Source organism: Nomascus leucogenys, chromosome 20, assembly GCF_006542625.1.
Source record: "Nomascus leucogenys isolate Asia chromosome 20, Asia_NLE_v1, whole genome shotgun sequence".
Classification (NCBI taxonomy): domain Eukaryota; kingdom Metazoa; phylum Chordata; class Mammalia; order Primates; family Hylobatidae; genus Nomascus; species Nomascus leucogenys.
In genome coordinates, this window is record NC_044400.1 from 33,671,823 (window position 1) to 33,691,417 (window position 19,595).

Consider the following 19,595-nt stretch of genomic DNA (forward strand, 5'->3'; position numbering starts at 1 on the left):
TGAGTCCTCAGTTTCCCCAGGACGCGTAAGGAGACAGCCGGGGGAGGGCCCGCACGCCGCTGCCCACCGCGTCCGGGAGCCCGACCGTTCGCCCGCGCCCCTGGCGGAGTCTGCCCATCCCCAGCCGCACGCGCACGCCGCCAGCGCTCCCGGGGCACCCGCTCGCACTCAAGTGCAGGCAGCGTGGTGACAACGCCAACTGTGCCCCCTATCTCCAACACGCTCCAGAGGGGCAGTGGGAATACAGTAGCTACATGTGGCTATGATAAATATATATTAATAGTATATTATGTATGTTACCTATAATAATGTGGGTACATTATGATGTTTTAAATATAATTCAATATAAATAATGAATTAACTAAAGTTAATTAAAATTTAAAATTCAGTTCCTCAGCTGCCCTGCAGGTGCAGAGGCTACGTGTGGCTGCTGGTCACTGCCTTGGCCGGAGCATCTCCCTCAGTGCAGAAGCTGTATGGGCCAGTGGCCACGGAGAGGCTCGGCTGCCCCAAGGTCGGGGGGACGGGAGGCATCATTTTGTGGCAAGTGCTTTGGCACTGTGCCTAGGGAAGATCACCAGGGCCAGGCGACCAACCCAGACAGTGACTGAGCCATGATGAATCAGCCCTGGTGAGCCAACATTTGCCACAAAGCCTGAGCCACCCAATTCAAGGTCACCCGGAAAAGCCAAGGCAATGAAGACAGTGACAGGGGCTGGGAAGCAGGACTTAAAGAAATGAGACTTGAGAAGACCATCACCACGCAAGCAGTTAGGTATTCTTTTAAAAATTAGTAAATAAAAGAAGAAACTATAACTGCAAGACCAGCGCATACTGGAGGCCTAGTTACCTTGTTGATGACAGAATGTCGCGTTGCTTTGTAGGTACAACAGAGCCAAAACTGCAAGCCATGTTGCCCAGGCATGCACAATGGAACAAGCTTTGACCTCTAACAATACCCAGAACCAATGACTCCTCCCCTCAGAACAAAGAAGACCAGGACAGGACTGGAACCTGAACATGGAAATCTTTCAGAAGCAGGGATCCGTCGGCCTGGGAGACTGGAGCCCAAATCTGCCTTGACAAACCTTTCCATAAATGGTTAAATTTGAAGCCCCCACCCCCCCACCCCCAATCAGACCCTGCCAAGCCAACACTGCTAAATCACTTCCCTTGCCCTCTGATCCCTTATAGCTTGCCCCAGACCTCAAACTGGGGAGACAGATTTGAGTCCCACTCCTGCCTCCTTGCTGGTCAGTTTTGCAATAAAGCCTTTTTTTTCTCAAAAGCTGCTGCCAGTGTTACTGGCTTCGCTGTGCATTGAGCAGTGAGCCCGTGTACTTGATAACAAAACTCCTCAAGGCATTGGCAATGTCACCAGTCAGTGACAGGGCTGTGTGGGCCATGAGGAGTAACTTGGAGGAAGGGGATGCTTGGGAGAGGGAGGGGAAGGAGCAGTAGACAGAGGTCCACTCAGCAGAGAGCCCGGGCTCAGCGAAGCCACAGAAGGGAGTCTCCAAACTGCTAGGTCCAGAGGGACCCCACAGAGCATCGGGGAGAGCCACTGGGGCATAAGGCAGGGCCTAGAAGGCTGGGTGGCAGGCGGGGAATTAGAATTTAATCTGTAGGAAATAAGGAGCCACTGAAGAATAGTAGATAAAGAGGACATTACTAGATTTCAGTTTTGAAAAGGGGCACTGGTGGGCCTGTTGCCGTGGCTCATGCCTGTAATCCCAGCACTTTGGGAGGCTGAGGTGGGTGGATCACTTGAGCTCTGAAGTTGGAGACCACCTGAGCCACCTGTGGAAACCCCGTCTACAGGCATGTGCCTGTAATCTCACTACTCTGGAGGCTGAGGTGGGACAATCGCTTGAACCCGGGAGGCGGAGGTTGCAGTGAGCCAAGATCGCACCGTTGCATTCCAGCCTGGGCGGCAGAGCAAGATCCTGTCTCAAAAATGAGGGGGTGGTTGGCGCTAGCTGATCCGCCACACTGAAGGAAGGGAGAACGTAGTTCAGGTTGAGGCCCAGCAGGGGACAAGTAAACCCAGCTGAACAGAGAGGGCCATGGCAGACAGGGAAGGGAGGGAGACGCCACTCTGGAAAGCCCTCAAAAGAAGCATGGATAGCACTTGCTGGGCTCTGGGAGAAAATATAGTTTCCTGCAAGTGAGAGAAGATTTGGTGCGAAGGGTGCTGCTTCCTTAGGTCAAGGTGAAAGACCTCCGCAGAAGAAAAGGCTGGCTCTGGCCCCTTCCCCTTGGGGAGGTGGGAGCTGGGACCTGCCTGACCTTATGCTAAAGTCCAACAATAGTGGAAGGCAGGACGCGGGCATCTGAGGAGCCCCTGCCCAGGATTTGCAGATGCGGTGGCTGCGAGAGCTGAGGCCAGGCCCTGCCTGGTGCTGACATGGTGAAATCTAAAGCTCCTGAAAAGCCAGGCTTCTTCCCGTGGGGACAAGGCCATCGAGTACCACAGAGAAATAGGGTTTCAGAACAAGAAATTAAAAAAAAAAATCCTTTCAGGGCCCTGCTGCATGTGTGTGAGTCTGGGTCCTTTCATCTCCATCCACATCAACGTCCACTGTGAATGGAGCCCAGAAGGAAGGACAGGCTCAAAATGAAGGATGGGGAGGGAGGGAGGGATCGGAAAGGCATTTGCGTGTTCTTAGACCACCCAGGAAATGAGTGTGCTACCGTCCATTATGCTTGTGAGTGAAAAGGGTGGAGGGTGATGGGAGCTACTGCTTTGGGGAAGTCAGGGAAAGACATTTTGAAAAGTGACATTGAAGTAGAGACCTGAAGGAATGAGGGAGGGTGCTGTGAAGATATTCGGGGTGAGGAGGAATGCTCTAGGCCGAGAACAGCAAGGACAAAGGCACTGAAGTGGGAACATGTTTGACAGATCCAGAAACAACCCAAAGGCCACCAGACATAGACCGGCATGGAGTGGGGAGAAAGCAGGGGAGTAGAGGCAGACAGGTCCCGGCCATCCCACAGGGCAGCGTGGGCGAGGTGAGGAAGTTGCTTCTGTGAGTGTGAGGTGGGGAGCACTGGGGCAGTGACATCATCTGACTCAGTGGACAAAGGTCTCTCAGGCCGATGTGTGAACAACCGTGAGGAAAGCATGGACCAAAACAGGGGCACCATGGTGGGGTGCAGGCGGGCGCCCAGATGTGGGGTTAGTGGTGGAGGAGAGAATAGGCTGGTACTGGATTTGTTTCCAAGGTGGAGCTGGTGGGACTTGCTGATGGGGTGCGATTTCTTGAGGTGCGGAAGGAGGAGGTAGCTACAGGTTTTGGGGGATGAGGAGGGGAAGTCAGGAGTGAAGTGTTTGGTTCTGCATGTCACCTCCAGGGTGTCTATTAGATGCCCGGTGGAGAAGTGGGGAAGGCTCTGCACGCAGAGGGTTTTAACAACACGGGCGGGGCCAGAGGGTGCAGAGAGAGAAAAGAGGAGACGCCCCAGGCGCAACAACACTGAGGGCTCAGGAGGACGAACAGCCAAGAGAGGAGCCCGCGGTGTGGTGCTGGGGCTGAGGGCTGAAACTCACTGCACTAGCCGACAGCGTCTGGCGATTTTGTGATGAACAATTTTGCTGACACGGTGGAATGAAGGCCTGGTTGAAGGGCTTCAAGGGAGACGGGAAAGCAAGTGAAAATGATTGTTGGGATGAGTTTTGCTGCAGTGCTGGAGGAGAGTGGGTTTTGTTAATGACATTCACTCCCTGCAACCAAACCACAGCGGAAAGCGCATCCAGGGCTCACACAGAGGGACCCCCAGCGAAGGCCTTTTTCTGCAATGGGAAGCCCACAAGGTTAGAAACCAGGAATCACAAGCTAACGCTGCCCTATCGTCAGTTTTGTAGGTGACCTTGAGTAGGTTACTTCACTCCTTGGTATTTCTTAGCTTCCCTCACCTATAAAACGAGCAGCACCGTCCTGCCTTTTCTATATGGTAACTGCATAAATGATTAGGTAACATCACTGATGGGCATTTATGTACCCAGTCCACTTTCTAGCTCTGTGTATTTGACTACTCTAAGTGCCTCACAGAAGTGGAACCATGCAGTATTGGTCCTTTTTGTGACTGGCTTATTTCACTCAGCATAATGTCCTCAAGGTTCATCCATGTTGTAGCATGTGTCAGAATCTCCTTCCTTTTTAAGGCTGCATAACAGTCCGTTGTATGCATATATCACATTTTATTTATCTGCTGGTAGACACTTGAGTTGCTTCCATCTCTTGACTAACATGAATAGTTCTGCTGTGAAGAGTTAAACAAGTCTCTGAGACCCTGCTTTCAATTCTTTGGGGGTATATATCCAGAGTGGAATTGCTGGATCGGATTGTAATTATATACACACATACACACATAACTGTATACAAATATGTGTGTATATATGTTTATGTGTGTGTGTGTATATATATATATATATATTTTTTTTTTTTTCTCTAGGAACTTTCGTACTGTTTTCCACAGCGGCTGTAGCATTTTACATTCCCACCAACAGTGCACAAGGCTTCTAGTTTCTCCACGTCCTTGACAGCACTTGTCACTTTCTGGTGTGTTTTTTTTTTGTTTTGATCATAGCCATCCTAATGGTTTAGCCCATACTAAGTGATCAGGCTGGTCACTATTATCATCAAGTGAGATAAAAAATCAGAATGTATTTTGAAAAAGAATTATATCTGTCAGGATCCAAACAAGAAAACAGAAAGCATTAAAAGGAACTTAATGAGGGATTTTAGTTACACAGGGGATGGAAAAGCTGAGAAGGCAAACAGCAGGAAGCCGTTAACCTTACATCCACCTAGGGCAGAGGACAAAGGACACGGGGCCACCCAGGAGAAGCCAAAGTGGTGAGGGGAGCTGGAGAGGCAGCTGGAAGAATCCGGAGGAATCTGACCTGTGAGAGGAACACCCTCTAGGAGGCTCTGAGAAAGAGCAGGGCAAGTGGGTGCGGCCTGGGAATAGATCAAGATTGACCTGCGTGCGGGCCAGCTTGTCAGAGTGATGTGACGATGAGTCAGGACACCTGTGCGTGGCGCTGTCCAGAGCACGAGAGTGACACCAAACTCATGGGACAGCAGCACCGAGTCTTGAACAAGGTGCGCGAAGGAGTCAAGGATGTTGCCAGGCCTATGGCCAAAACTGAGAACAGAATAGACAAGCAGGTTGAGGGTGCTGGGTGTCAACCCTTCCTTTATCAACCCCATGGGAAGTGATCAGGATGGTCACTATTACTACAAGTGAGGTAACTAATCAGAACGCAACTTTCCCCAGAAAAACCACCTGAGTCACACAGGTCTGAACTTTTTTAAAAATTAAATTTTTATTTTGAGATCACTGTTTGTGTTCAGTTGTAAGAACAAGAGAGATCCTGTGTACCCTTTACCCATTCCTCCATGTTGCCAAACTAGCACAATATCACCGCCAAGGTAGACGCAGACAGTGAGGCCACAGGGCATTTCCATCAGCAAAAGGGTCCCCTCTTGTGCCCCTTTAGATCCACACCCACCCTTGCCTTCCAACTATTAATGCTGGCAGGACTTAGCCAGACCGTAATGGCGCCTACTCCGAACAAGGAAGAGGGTCAGGCACTGGGAGGGCGACTGCAGGCGGACAGGCAGCACCTGCGCCCACGGTACTTGGGGACACCACAAAAGTCCGCGGGGAGGCACCGCGGCACTTTCGCGAGCGCCGCAGGCCCTACCCCTTTAGCCGTGGCCGACCAATTGCCGCCCGAAGGCCGAGCCGCTTCCGCCCGCGGCCGGGGAGGGCCGGAAGTGAGCGGCAGCTTTTCCCTCCTGCCGCGCCTTGCCCAAGATGGCGGACCTCCGCCGCCAGCTGCAGGAGTACCTGGCGCAGGGAAAAGGCGGCGGCCCGGCGGCCGCGGAGCCGCTGCTCGCCGCGGAGGAGGCGGAGGAGCCCGGTGACGGGCCGGCGGGGGCGTGGTTGGGCCGCGCGGGCCTGCGCTGGACGTGGGCGCGGAGCCCCGCGGAGTCGGCAGCGACGGGCCTGGCGTGCCTCCCGAGTGTGACGCGCGGGCAGCGGCTGGCGGCGGGTGGCGGGTGCCTGCTGCTGGCTGCACTGTGTTTCGGCCTGGCCGCGCTCTACGCGCCGGTGTTGCTGCTGCGCGCGCGCAAGTTCGCGCTGCTCTGGTCGCTGGGATCGGCGCTGGCGCTGGCGGGAGGCGCGCTGCTGCGGGGCGGCGCCGCGTGCGGGCGCCTGCTGCGCTGCGAAGAAGCGCCGTCCCGGCCCGCGCTGCTCTACACAGCAGCGCTGGGCGCCACTCTGTTCGCCGCGCTGGGCCTGCGCAGTACGCTGCTCACGGTGCTGGGCGCGGGCGCGCAGGTGGCCGCGCTGCTGGCTGCGCTGGTTGGGCTGCTGCCCTGGGGCGGCGGCACCGCCCTGCGCCTCGCGCTGGGTCGTTTGGGCCGCAGCGCCGGCCTCGCCAAGGTGCTGCCCGTGTGAGGACCTCGCGCCCTCGCCTCGGGTCAAGTACGCGGAGCCAGCGCCGTCGGAGACCGCGCCGGCCGAGCCGAGGACTGCACGGCGGTGCCCGGACGTCCGTGGCGAAGGCCCTGCCGCGACAGCCTGCGAGTCTAAGCCGGGAGCGGCTGCTGCCAGCGGAGGCGACAGCAGCGTTGGGAGCTCCTCGATGTCAGCGTTTTGTGCTGGACTTGGCACATGCTCTGAAAACAGATTTTGTCATTGAACTGGTGACAGGATGGGAGACGGTTATTAGAAGTTGCTTTCGAGGTAACTGTGGTCTTAGGTTCGGCTGAGTAAAGAAAAAGGACTTTTCTTCGAATTAGCTGCTCTTGTGATTTTTCTCAGGCTGTTTTGTCGTTTTAAAATCCAGTGGTAGATGTAGCGTAGCGACGGTAGTTTTCTGTTTTGGCTGTACTAAGACTTGGAAGTTATTCTCTTCAGTCTGCGAATCCAGACGGGTATCAGATTAAACACCGAATTCAGCCACTGGACTTTTAAAAGTACTTATTTAAGATGGTTTATCTCGGGTTTTTTCTTCAGTTAACAGAATCATAAATATGGTGCCTTATAACATGAAAGGAAAATTAGTTGTGTATTTCACGACGAAAGCGACGGACCAAAAGAAATTTCCTGCCCCAAGAAGCATGGGATCCAGGAAGGGGCGCGTACATGCTTAATGGTCTGTGCGGAAATCCTGCAAGTAGGAAGATAATTCTAGATCCGGAATACCTGTATCTGATGGAAACCATGGATTTCTACAAGCTCGAATTATTCCTCATTGTATAGTCTGCTTTGTAAACTAGTTTACAGTTTGCAGGCTGATCTTAAGATGTTTTATATGTCTAATTGCTGCTTCCTTCATTTTAGGTTCAGCAGTTACTTTTACCTACCTTAATTTATTGCCAGAAAGTATGAGCCTAACATTCTGATGAGTCCAGAAAACTACGTTTTGTCAGTAGCAATACACTAGGAAGTAAAATATATTTAGAATTTAAACGTGTGCCAGTGGTTCTCGCGCCTGCCTTGAAGAGCCACACCTCAGATCAATGCAGTCAGAACCTGGGAAGTAGGTCCCAGACATAGGACCTTTTTAAAGCTCCCCAGGTGATTCTACGTTCCCCAAGGTTGAGGACCACTTTTCTGTGCATTGGCTTGCACAATTTGAAAATAATCCTTTTCCTGAGCTGGATCCCAGTGTTGCCTTAACAGGGTGTCTGTCGTGCCGCAGTGGAGCACTGCTGCTTCCTCCAACCCCAAAATTTATGTTGCTAAGTCAGGTCCCTAAGCCCTGTCCCAAGAAGTGACACAAGTGGCCAACATCCACACTGTAGGCTTGCAGGCCACCCGCCCTGAGATTTGGTAAAGAACGCTGCCTTGTTCCCTCCCCATCAGTAAACAAGGTTACCTACCTCAGGAGGCTGCTTGTGAGAGAGCAAATGCAGTATTTTCAGAATGATTTTTTTAATTGTAAAGACTTGTGCCATTGCTTGCTCTTTCTAGTCCCCTAAATTTCTGTTCTAGTTTTAAATTTCTCTAGAACTTGCAATAGTTGGGGGTTTTACAATGTTTATTTCTTAAATAAAAACTTTAAAATTCAACATTTCTCAGCTGGTGGCTCACACCTGTAATCCCAGCATTTTTGGGAGGCCAAGGCAGGAGGATCGCTTGAGGCCAGTTGAAGACCAGCCTGGGCAACATAGTTAATAAACCCCATCTCCACAGAAAATCTTTAAGAAATTCGCCAGATGTGGTGGCACACAACTGTGATCCCAACTACTCGGGGTGGGGCTGAGGTGGGAAGATCACTTGAGCTCGGGAGGTTGAGGCTGCAGTGAGCTGTGATTGCAACACTGCACCACAGCCTGGGCAACAGCGAGACCCTGTCTCAAAAATTTTTTCTCAAATCAAACGTTGAAAATCTAGTTTCTATAAGCTTCAAATCACAACATCTAGTATGTATGCTGACGGTGATGTTTTTAAATGCTATATATATTTAATATAATGTAGAGGTTTATTGTTTAAATGATCTGTCAAGTCCAGTAGAGCTTAAATGTAAAATGAAAATTGTTAAATGTGATCTGGTTATCTGCTTACTGAGATACCATGTTTCTAAAGTTAAAGCCCAAAATAATGAAAATTTTTCCACTAGAATCTCAGGGGAAAAAAGTCTAATCTTGATATGGGTTTGGTCTCTGGATCCGGTTTTAGCTTCATGAAATTTGATTACCGTTTCTTTAAGCTATACCAGTTGGGGGTGAGTGAAGAAATATCCATAACCTAAAGCAATCTTGAGCCTCCTAATAGCATGTTTACAGTGGAGCGCTGATTAAATAAGCTGTAATTTCAAAGTTACAAAAAAAAATAGTCTCTAGATTCTAACACTGAAAAGCAGTGTATATGGCTGACATTTTCTCACTCCACAGAAATCAGTTAGCTTTTGCTGTTTTTTTACATTCATAGAGAACCAGTTAGATTTTCATATACTGTTAAACTGTATCAGTATGCCTTTTCTAAGAAACCATTGAAACTTCCAGCACCAGCGGCCAGGTACTGTGGCTCACATCTGCAATCCCAGCACTTTGGGAGGCCACAGTGGGTGGACCACTTGAGCCCAGGAGTTTGAGACCAACATAGACAAAGTGGTGACACTCCATCTCTACAAAAAATACAAAAAAAAAAAAAAATTAGCTGGGCATGGTGGCATGTGCCTGTAGTCCTAGCTACTAGGGAGGCTGAGGCAGGGTCGAAGCTGAAGTGAGCCGTGATTGCACCACTGCACTCCTGGCTGGGTGACAGAGCAAGAAAGATTCTGTCAAAAAAGAAAAAAAGAAACTTCCAGCACCACTAAATTTGCCAAATAAATTTGACTCTGATGCCAAAACTGAAGCTGCCAATGTAATGAAACGTTAAGGTGGCCATAGGACAGTCCTTTTAATAAAAGCTTCCATGTAAAACCAAAATAAAGGTCAGTACAGAAAGTATCATGGGGTGTAACAAACTGAATTTTTGGCTTCCAATCCAAACTGGGCTAAATGGTATGTTTATTTCAAACAAGGAATTTGCCATGGAGAAGATCTATCTGGCTTCCTGTGAGTTGGAAGTATGCCCTGCCGTCACACTGGTATTTCCACATAGTTAGTATGGAAGAGGAAGAGATGAAAACTTAAGTGTTGCAAAATTGTTTTAGGACCTATTTTGGTCCATTCCTTATCAACTCCATGTGTGATTTCAAGTTACCTAAAGGGCATGTGACTTTATTTCTGACTAACATCAAGTTCCTCTCCTCATCATAACAAGGCGATTCAAATCTAAACTGATTTTTAGGAGATGCTTCCAAGGGGAAGCTCCCTCGTTGGACAGCCAGGAGATTGCATTTTCTCTTCAGAGTACAATTTTCCATCTGTCACAGCATGTCTGAGTAAAAATTTGAACCTACTACAAACTACGTTAGAATAAATTTCAAGTATTTCTCACACTATCACAAAAATGGTGTGACAGGAGTGTGTTGAAAAACACAAAGTTCACAGCGGAGATTAACTGAGATGACCTAGTGGTTAATATGCTCAGAAACATCAGCAACAACCGTGCATTCCTTGGCAGATGGGATGCGATGGAAACCAAAGGTTTCCTTAAGGCAAGCACTTCACAACTAGTTTTCTGTTAATTCTTGCGTAAATCACATTCTGTATTCATACAAAAACTTTATGTTTTTCTCTGACAAACTGTACACATAGAAACAAATTTCCAAATGGCCAGGAACTTAAATTTGTGGAGACGCCCCGTGTCTGGTGAGACTTAAAAAAAAAAAAAAAAAAAAGATCCCAGGTTTTATCTTCACAAAACAACATGGGAGTTGGGGCAATGAGGGTGGACAGGACAGGGCCAGCCAGGCTGGTAGCTGGCAGCAGTCTCTTCATCTTGAAGACCTCATTGAGGGTTCCTGGGGTTCAGGTGCCCAGAAAAGAGTTCAGGGCTACAACGGTGCAGGCTTCCTTTTGTTTCTCTTGGTAAGTCCACAAGAAGTTCTTAAATACTGTCCAGAGAGGCCTCAGGGTACTCAGTTCCAGCTTCTACCGACCCCTTCCACCACCCCGTGAAGCTCCTCGCCTCGGCGGGCCAGAGTTCATGTTACTCCCTCTACCCCAGTTACTGCCACTCCGGCCCCCTCGAGAAGGGGTGCCACTGCCTGGAGGGCCCCCAAAAGGCTCATCTCTGTGGTATCCATCGTGGTGCTCTCCGTCTAAGGAGCTGGAACGTCCAGATTTGGGCACTCTCTGGGCAGGTCCTGGGCCCCCTCGGCCTGAAACAAAGAAAATTTCACATGGGACTTCGTATTAGCAACTGTTTGTCAGTAACTCCCAGTACAAACTTTACTCTCTGATGACAATGGACCAGTTCTGCTGGGTGCCAGGGAGACTGGCAGTGGTATTCAGAGTACTGAGAGGTGTGCCTCTACCCTTTGCTGACCCTGCCTCCCCCTTCCTGGCTCATGGCCATGGGCCTCAGCATCAGCCAGCTCCATGTCCCCAGGGCTGTGTGACAGACGACGGGAAGCCAAGAGATGAGCACAGTGCACCTTCAGGGAGACCCGTGCCACAGTGGGCCATGTCCCAGACCATGGGAAGTGTATCTACCCGCTCCCAGCCACCAGGGTATGTTGAGGGAAGGTTTGAATACACTGACTTAACTTTGGAAGTACACACTGCTAATGTTAATAAAAAGTGCTCCAACTAGGATAAGTGTTCACTGGGATTGTCCCATGACATGTGGCACTTTTGGCTTCCTTTTCATAATTAGTAAAAGTATTTCTTGAAAAAAAACAAAAGAAAAGCACAAAAACCCCAAAACCCCACAAAACACTGGCTTTTAGGTTCTATCACCGAGGCACAGCTTAACCTGCTTCAGACTAATACACACAAATGTTTAGGTACCATTAAAATTCTTTCATTCTGTTGCAGCTTGAGAATATATTTTAAAAAAAAAAAGGAAAAAAAATTCTATCTTGTAAGATTTTTTTCCTCAGGAAACGACAGGGTTTGGTCACATCTCCCATAATGCACTCTCGGAAGATGACTGCAAACTCTCTGCTGTCTTATATTTTGTAATAGAATATGAATCTAGCTGAGATGAAATGAGGAGAGCCAGCCAAAGGAACAATCTTGGCTTCTTTTCTTAGAAAGTGCAGCTTCAACCCACCTGAGGCACCTGGGCAGAGTGTCAGCTACTACGTCACTCCCATGCTAACTGCATGTCCTTGACCAGAGGGACCTAATAATGGTGTGCCGAGTGCCCCAGAAAGTCAGCCAAGGTCACAGCACGCTGGTTAGTAGTACAATGTGTTTATGGAGGATGAACTATTGATGATACATAAGGTAATTTCTGAGGGTTTTGTTGAGACAAACAACTATCAAGACCAAATGGCAGGCCAGGTATGGTGGCTCATGCCTGCAACGCCAGCACTTTGAGAGGCCAAGGCAGGTGGATCACTTGAGGCCAGGAGTTCGAGACCAGCCTAGCCAATGTAGCAAAAGCCCATTTCTCTAAAAACACAAAAGCGTGGTGGCGCACACCTGTAGTTCCAGCTACTGGGGAGACTGAGGCACAAGAATCGCTTGAACCTGGGAGGCAGGGGTTGCTTGCAGTGAGCCAAGATCACATCACTGCACTCCAGCCTGGGCGACAGAAAAAACCCAAAAAGACCAAATGGCAGAACTCTGTACTGGAAGGACCATCCACACAGACAGGCCAACTTCAGGAGCAGAGCACAAGCTGGGGCATGCGGGGAGCAGCCTTCCCAGAAGCCTCCGAGCCACACCACCTATGCACCCCCCGCCGCTGCCTTGCAACCAGAGTTGTAGTCAGCCTTCAGAGGCGACTACTCCTGACTAAAGTTAGTGCTGCCTATAAAATAAAGCTCCACAGTTCCCAGTTGAGGAGATAATCTGCTGTGCCCCTGGAAACACTGCCCATAGACCATGTTTCCCAAAGTCTTTGTGACTTTGAGCACAAGCAGTGTTCCTCTAGACCCAGGCTAAAAAAACCAACAGACCACCCAGGAGAGGACAACTCTTCCCCTCCCACTGAGAGCCCTTGAGGGTTCCAAGCAGCCTTGTGGAGGGCAGACTGCCAATGAGAGCAGGGCTCCCAGACAGCAAGCCGAGCAGAGTATTGGGGCATCTTGGCAGAGGGCTGAAGTGCAAACCTCAAGCGAACAGGCATTCCTGGAGGCAAGTGGAGTCCTGTGTGGGGCCGAGTTGCAGTCCACCAGATGACAGCTCGTGTGGCACTGGCACCACATTTAGGAGCATGTGCCTCTGCACAGCCCAGGCTGCAAGGGCATGTGCAGCAGATGCAGGCAAGGCCTCCATCGGCCCCTGCAGCTCCTGGAACCATAACCACTGGCCTGCTCTTACCTTTGCCTCCTCGGTCTTCAGAAGGGCCTCCTGGGGCCTCCATCTCTCTGTGCTCAGAAGTGCCTGGGCCATCATGCCAGGGGCGCTTTCGGGGAGGTAGGGATGCCATGTCCATGCCTTGGAGAGAAGAGGAGCGTTCTCTGCTGGCTGGGGAATGACCGTCGTGAGGGGGATGATCAGGGCGGGGAGCATCACGAAAATGTTCATGACCTGGCCCTGAAACAAGAAACACATCTCCTTACAGGAAAGCACAGTGCGACCAAAAGCAGATGGGAATGACACTGTTGAGAGTAGGGAGCAACTCGAGAGCCACCGTTCACTCATGCTGAATGCCCGCCACAGGCCAAGGGGTAAGCCACCTAGACATCAGGGTGCCTCCTCATGTAAGAGGGGCAGGTAAGATCCAGAGAACTTGTTCTCAGGCGATGTAGTATCCAGACGCCTTTACAGTCTCAAATTACTGAGGACTCCTAAGAGATTTTGTTAATGAGAGTTGTAACTACGAATATTTACCATATTAGCAATTGAGACTGGGAAAATTTTAATTCACTTAACTTTATTCTCCAAAAATAATTTAGTGGAAAGAGCAGTCCTGTTTTATACTCAGATAGATCCCTGTAATGTCTGGCGGATTCCTCTGCTCTGCATTCCACCTGCTGAGATCAAGTGCTGTGGCTGCAGGACAGGAGACAGCCTAGCCCCCTGGGAGACATGAGCTGGAAAGAGGGGACCCAGTGCACCCCAGAGAGGGCCCTCAGAACTCACTTTGTGAACTGCAGTCTAGAGTTACCCAACAAGCGGTTCTTTTCCTTACCAGGCTCTCTGTTTCCATCCCAGGAATCTGGCTTCCGCCCTCCTTCAAAGCGAGGGAACTCGTCAGGAGTGGGAAGTAAACCCTTCCTTCCTCCTACACAACAGAGCAAACAATGCTGCACTCAGACTGTTCCCAGTATATTCACAACCACTGTATTCTGCACCCTATCCTTCCAGACCAGGTGTCTTTAGTAACTCGCTCACCTCGTGGGGTACCCCGACCTCGACCTCTGAGATCTCGTCCTCGGGCCGCTTCCTCAGAAGCATCAAAATTCTCCTCTGGACCAAAGTCTTCAGGACCAGGAAAACCATCCCTTCCTCTGGGAGGAGCACGGCCCTCATGCCTCGGTGGGGCTCCTCTTCTGAAACTGTAAAGAGAAAACAGCAGAATGTCCATCTCAGGGAACACCTTGCCACTCTAAGTTCATGTTTCAAAGAAGTACATGATATGAGAAAGCATGATACAATGTTAATTGGGAGGAAAACAAAATAAAACTATGTAGTTTTGAAAGGATACATTATATAATCCTATTAATACTATCAGAGGCAAAAACAGACCAGAAGGAAACACACCAGAGTGTGGAGTTACTTTAAGCTTCTTTTAGGCTTTTAGGTATATACAAGTATTACTTCATTTCATTCATTTCATTCTCACAGCCACCACATGAAGCTGGTATTAGCAGCAGCTCCATTGATGAGAACAGTGAGGCCCAGATTGCTGACGTCATTTATTCAAGGACACAGAGTAAGTGCTGGTGATCTGAACTCAGCCAGTCTTGACCCTCGGCCCAGGTTCTGTCTCACTGCCTCACAAATACTTGTCATTATCATCTACATTTGTATGATGAACATTTATGACATATAATCAGAAAAATGGGGGCAAGACCGTGTCTGCCAACCATACTGGACCTGTTTGTAGGTAGGGGCTCTGCCATCTGCCCCAGCCCACAGCCTCGACCCAGAGGCAGGCCTCCATGGCCACGAGCGGCACTCATGGCCCCAGTCCACAGCTGATGGGCACACAGGTCAGCATCTGGCTTACAGGCAGCGATCCACTGGCTAGCTGGCAGTCTGGAGCCCTGCTTAGTGAACAGCTTCCCCTTCTCTCAGGAATTTTGGAGCTAGGAGACTACAGTGACTGGGAGTATTACTGAGGCAGAGAGGGTACCAGGAGGTCTGTGCGAAAGAAGAGAAAGTGACCCTCTGGCAGTGCTCACTGAGAGGCAGTGGTGCCACCCTGCAGGGCCCCTCTGCATGAGCTGCGTGGCCTCCTCCCAGGCCAGGCCTCTGTTCTTCCTCGGGTTTCCATTCCATTGCCTTTACCCTAATCTTCTACTTGGAAGATTTTCAAACTTACAGGAAAGCTGAAAGAACAGTACAATGAACATCCCAGATCCTCCACCCAGATCAATCCCTTCTTAATATTTTGCCATGCGTGCTTTATCTTCTCCGTCCAGCTACTCACAAACATGTTTTCTAAACCATTTGAAAATCAGTTGCCAACACGAGCTTCACCCCTAAATGCTTCAGTACATTTCTTCTAAGAACAAGAACTTTCTCCTATATAACCACAATACCTTTACACTGTCACACACCAGCCTAGGCTGTGGGTCTGCACTGACAGATGAAACACAATACAAATCAAGACAGGGTGGCCGGGCACAGTGGCTCACGCCTGCAATCCCAGCACTTTGGGAGGCCGAGGCAGGCAGATCACTTGAGGCCAGGAGTTCAAGACCAGCCTGGCCAACATGGCTAAACCCCATCTTTACTAAAAATACAAAAATTAGCTGGGCATGGTGGCACGTGCCTGTAATCCCAGCTACTCGGGAGGCTGAAGCACAAGAATCGCTTGAACTCAGGAGGCGGAGGCTGCAGTGAGCTGAGATCACGCCACTGCACTCCAGCCTGAGCGACAAAGCAAGACTCCCTCTCAAAAAAAAAAGACAAGGTAAAATGTAACATTTTGCACAAGATGCAGCGATTCAATAAGCCAGTGAACATTACATAGATGTAAAGCTCTTCTAGTCATAAAAAGCCATGTCAAAGGTAATGCTTGGATATCATTAAGCAAGGGTCTTAAAAACACTGGGAGCCCTTACGTCTTTATTTTTAACCTCCCTATCTCCCCTCCCCAAAAGAATTGCTTCCTTAGCCCCCACTATGTCATCCTTCTGAGCCTGTCATCAGCCATGCTTTTCTCACCACCCCTGAGGTGGTGAGTCTCACCTTGTCACCCAGGCTGGAGTGCAGTGGTGCAATCTTGGCTCACTGCTACCTCTGCCTCCCGGGTTCACTCAGCCTCAGCCTCCCGAGTAGCTGGGATTACAGGCACGTGCCACCGTGCCTGGCTAATTTTTTGTATCTTTAGTAGAGACAGGGTTTCACCATGTTGGCCAGGCTGGTCTCGAACTCCTGACCTCGCGATACGCCCACCTCGGCCTCCCAAAGCACTGGGTTTACAAGCGTGAGCCACTGTGCCCGGCCTTAACCATCTATTCACAAGAAGAGTAAGAAATGGAATGAAAGGACCAGGCACAGTGGCTCACGCCTATAATCCCAGCACTCTGGGGGGCTGAAGAACATGGATCACTTGAGGTCAGGAGTTCAAGACCAGCCTGGCCAACATGGTGAAACCTCATCTCTACTAAAAATACAAAAATTAGCCAGGCGAGGTGGCGTGAGCCTATATCCCAGCTCCTCAGGAGGCTGAGGCAGGAGAATCACTTGAACCCGGAAGGTGGAGGCTGCAGTGAGCCGAGATCGTGCCACTGCACTCCAGCCTGGCAACAGAGCAAGATTCCGTCTCAAGAAAAAAAAAAAAAAAAAAAGAAATGGGATGAAAGGACATGGATGGCTAAGGAGTAGTCAGAGACTACAGTAAAAGCTGAAGTGCTGAAGAGCATGGGCCTGAAGCCCAGCTCCAACACCTACCACCTGCCAGACCTCGGAAAGTCAAGACACTGCTCTTATTCTGTCTGAATCAGCATAAGATGCTGACAGTCGTACTTATCTCACAAATTCTTTAAATGAGTTCATTAATTTCCTAAATTAAAACAAATTCCTCGATTTAAATGAGGTAACAACATCTGACACAAAATAAAGACTCAATTATCATCATCTTTATTCTGAGTCTCACTTGAGATTTTACTATTTCTTGGTGTTTTTTTGCTTTGTTTTGTTTTTAAGAGACAGGGTCTTGCTCTGTAGCCCAGGCTGAAGTGCAATGGCATAATCATAACTCACTGCAGCCTCCTGGCCTCAGCTGATCCTCCCACCTCAGCTTCCTGAGTAGCTAGGACTACAGGCATGCACCACCAAACCCAGCTAATTTTTAAATTTTTTTTGTAAAGATGGAGTTACACTATGTTGCTCAGGCTGTTCTTCAATTCCTGGCCTCAAGCGATCTTCCTGCCTCAGCCACACAAAGTGCTGGGATTACAGGCATGAGCCACTGGTCCTCGGCTAATTCCTGTTTCTTTCTCCACAATTCTTCTGTTCCTTAAACTCCCCAAGAATGCTGAGATGAGTGTTCAAGCCTGATCTAAGTTTAACAGGAAGATTGTTTTTCAGTTTAAGTTTGTTAAGATTATTGGGCAATTACACAAAAATTGTATCTATTTCACAACCCCTTTATTTCCAATCTAGGTAGCTGCCTCATATTTCATTATTCTAACAAGAAGAACCTGGAAATTTTAAGTCAGATCCCAGCAAGTCTTATAGTATACTGATCCTCCCATCTCTTTAAAAGGACCAAAATATAAAAAAATAAACAAAACAAAAAAGACTTCTAGACAGCAAAGATTAAAACAAGACTAAGGTTAAAAAGCACACTTTTTTTAAACGTCCAAATGCAAAATCTATAGAGTGTAGGGCTAGTAATTGATATAATTCTCTTTCCTCAAGAAAAAGAAGAAAGAGACCTTTGTGGAGAGAGCAGATAAAAAGCTCCACTGAAGATGGAACGGGCCCACAAAGTATCTGTCCCACCTTTCTTCTCTGCGCCCTCGAAAACGTGGGTCCTCGGGATCCCGGGGGAAACGTTCATCTCCGGGCCTGCGGCCTTCCCATGCCCCCGGAGGGCCTCGGGCTGCACCCCGGCCATCCCCCTCACTGAATTCCCTGTGATCAGGGGGAAACGGAGGCCCAGGGCCCCCTCGCCTCCACTTCTCTTCTTGCGGTAAAGGTCCTCCTCGCCCCTCAAATTCACGTAACCGGTGGCCAAAGCGCTTGTCAGGGTGGAAGTCATCTGGTCTGCTGAAGTCATCGGGGAAGTCTGGGTGAGGGCCACGCCTATCAGGGGGACCCCTGCAGTCCTGGCCACCCCGGAAAGGCCCCCTCTCGGGCCCATGCTCAGGCCCGCCGCTCTGCTCATGTCGCCTCTCTGACATCGGGCCCATGTGATGGTTTGGAGGGCCGCGGGAGTCACCTAAAGGAAACAAAGCTGACTTTTACCATGTCTTCCAGGAAACCTGCCAACATAGGTCTGATCTGTAGCATCTCTACATTTCAGAACACGTTCTTTATTGAGAATGTTTTCCCTCCTTGGTTCTCAGCTTAGTTAGAAGACAAATGTCCCTGAAGCATTGGGTAATAGAACAGGAGCTTTGGGGTGCAGATTTCAACTTCATCACCCACTAGCTAGGGCAAATTACTCATCTCAAATGAGATCAGCAGCATCTGTCCATCTCTTAGTATACACTGGAAAAATGAGAGAGCCTCCTGGGCTTCAGAAGGAGCTTCCTTTGTCTGCCCCTATTCTTTCAGGCATTTCATTAGGGCCACCTGCTCCACATCCAAGGAGGACACAACAGAGGAAATTAATGCTGCAGGCCAGGAAGCACGCCAAGAATTCACCTCTGCCCCCATCAACAGGGCGCCACTGCCACCCATGACATCCCTCCTCTAACCCCAGCTTGTTGCACTTGATTCCTCTGTAAGGTACATGCAATCACCGGCCTCTCAAATACCTGCCTGATGACCAAACAGCCCTGCTGGGCTTCAGTGTCGGGGTTTTCTGCACCTCTCTATGAATGTTGTTCCTCATCTACAATATTCTCACCATTCTTTGAAGACAGTGTTTGGAATCCCATTAAAGGTTTCTAAAATATGTGAAAATATGTACCGTAATGGAAGTACTGAATAAAGATGGAAAGATGCCAGTTAAATGTGTGATGGTTAACTCAGTTCACCTCCTAACTTGGAAGGGACTGTTTTCCCAGCTACTGAACTACTGCAGCTTTTGTAAATGTTTACCTATTTTTGGTCAACATACAAATTTAATTCAAGCACTTTTTAAAAGTAGGTAGTGAAAGGATACTCTTGATTCTAAAAACAAAAACTGTGTTTTTAAAGTGAAATTCCTCCAATAGCCCAGTTCATGCCTTTTACTGCTTTTCCCTGTCTATAAAGACAAACCCCTCCTGTACCCCAGCCAGCCATAATTCTCACCTCCCCTGCAACAGCATCCCTCCTCTTTCTTTTCTTTCTTTCTTTTTTTTCTTTTTTGAGACAGAGGCTTACTCTGTCACCAGGCTGGAATGAAGTGGCGTGATCTCAGCTCACTGAAACCTCCACCTTACGGATTCAAGCGATTCTCCTGCTTCAGCCTCCTGAGTAGCTGGGATTACAGGTACCACGCCTGGCTAATTTTTGTATTTTCAGTAGAGATGGGGTTTCACCATGTTGGCCAGGCTAGTCTTGAACTCCTGACCTCAAGTGATACACCCAGTCAGCCTCCCAAAGTGCTGGGATTACAGGCATGCACCACTGCACCTGGCCCCTCCCTTTTCATTTTCGTTCATTTCTATTGGCTATTTCAATTCCTCCTTACCATGCAATATATATATAAAACGCTTGGAAATCTCAGGATAA

General features: G+C 49.2%; 2 protein-coding genes across 3 annotated transcripts in view; one reads left to right on the plus strand and one right to left on the minus strand.

Annotated features, from left to right (window-relative positions):
* Positions 1–5,313: 5,313 nt before the first annotated feature.
* WDR33 (WD repeat domain 33) overlaps positions 5,314–19,595 on the minus strand; it is a 107,807-nt gene continuing 93,525 nt past the window's right edge. Inside the window, exons 18-22 of one of the 2 annotated variants that reach the window (XM_003278142.4) lie at positions 17,712–18,150; positions 13,926–14,089; positions 13,723–13,815; positions 12,909–13,124; positions 5,314–10,795 (exon numbers count right to left, since the gene is read on the minus strand). In XM_003278142.4, the coding sequence (XP_003278190.1) occupies positions 10,566–10,795; positions 12,909–13,124; positions 13,723–13,815; positions 13,926–14,089; positions 17,712–18,150 (1,142 nt within the window). In that variant the 3' untranslated portion in view covers positions 5,314–10,565. The remainder of the gene's footprint in view (positions 10,796–12,908; positions 13,125–13,722; positions 13,816–13,925; positions 14,090–17,711; positions 18,151–19,595) is intronic. The other variant, XM_030800915.1, reaches the window with a different exon arrangement.
* SFT2D3 (SFT2 domain containing 3) lies at positions 5,802–8,097 on the plus strand. Its single transcript, XM_004092949.3, has one exon. It carries the CDS (start codon positions 5,827–5,829, stop codon positions 6,472–6,474), a length of 648 nt encoding a protein of 215 aa, XP_004092997.2. The 5' UTR covers positions 5,802–5,826; the 3' UTR covers positions 6,475–8,097.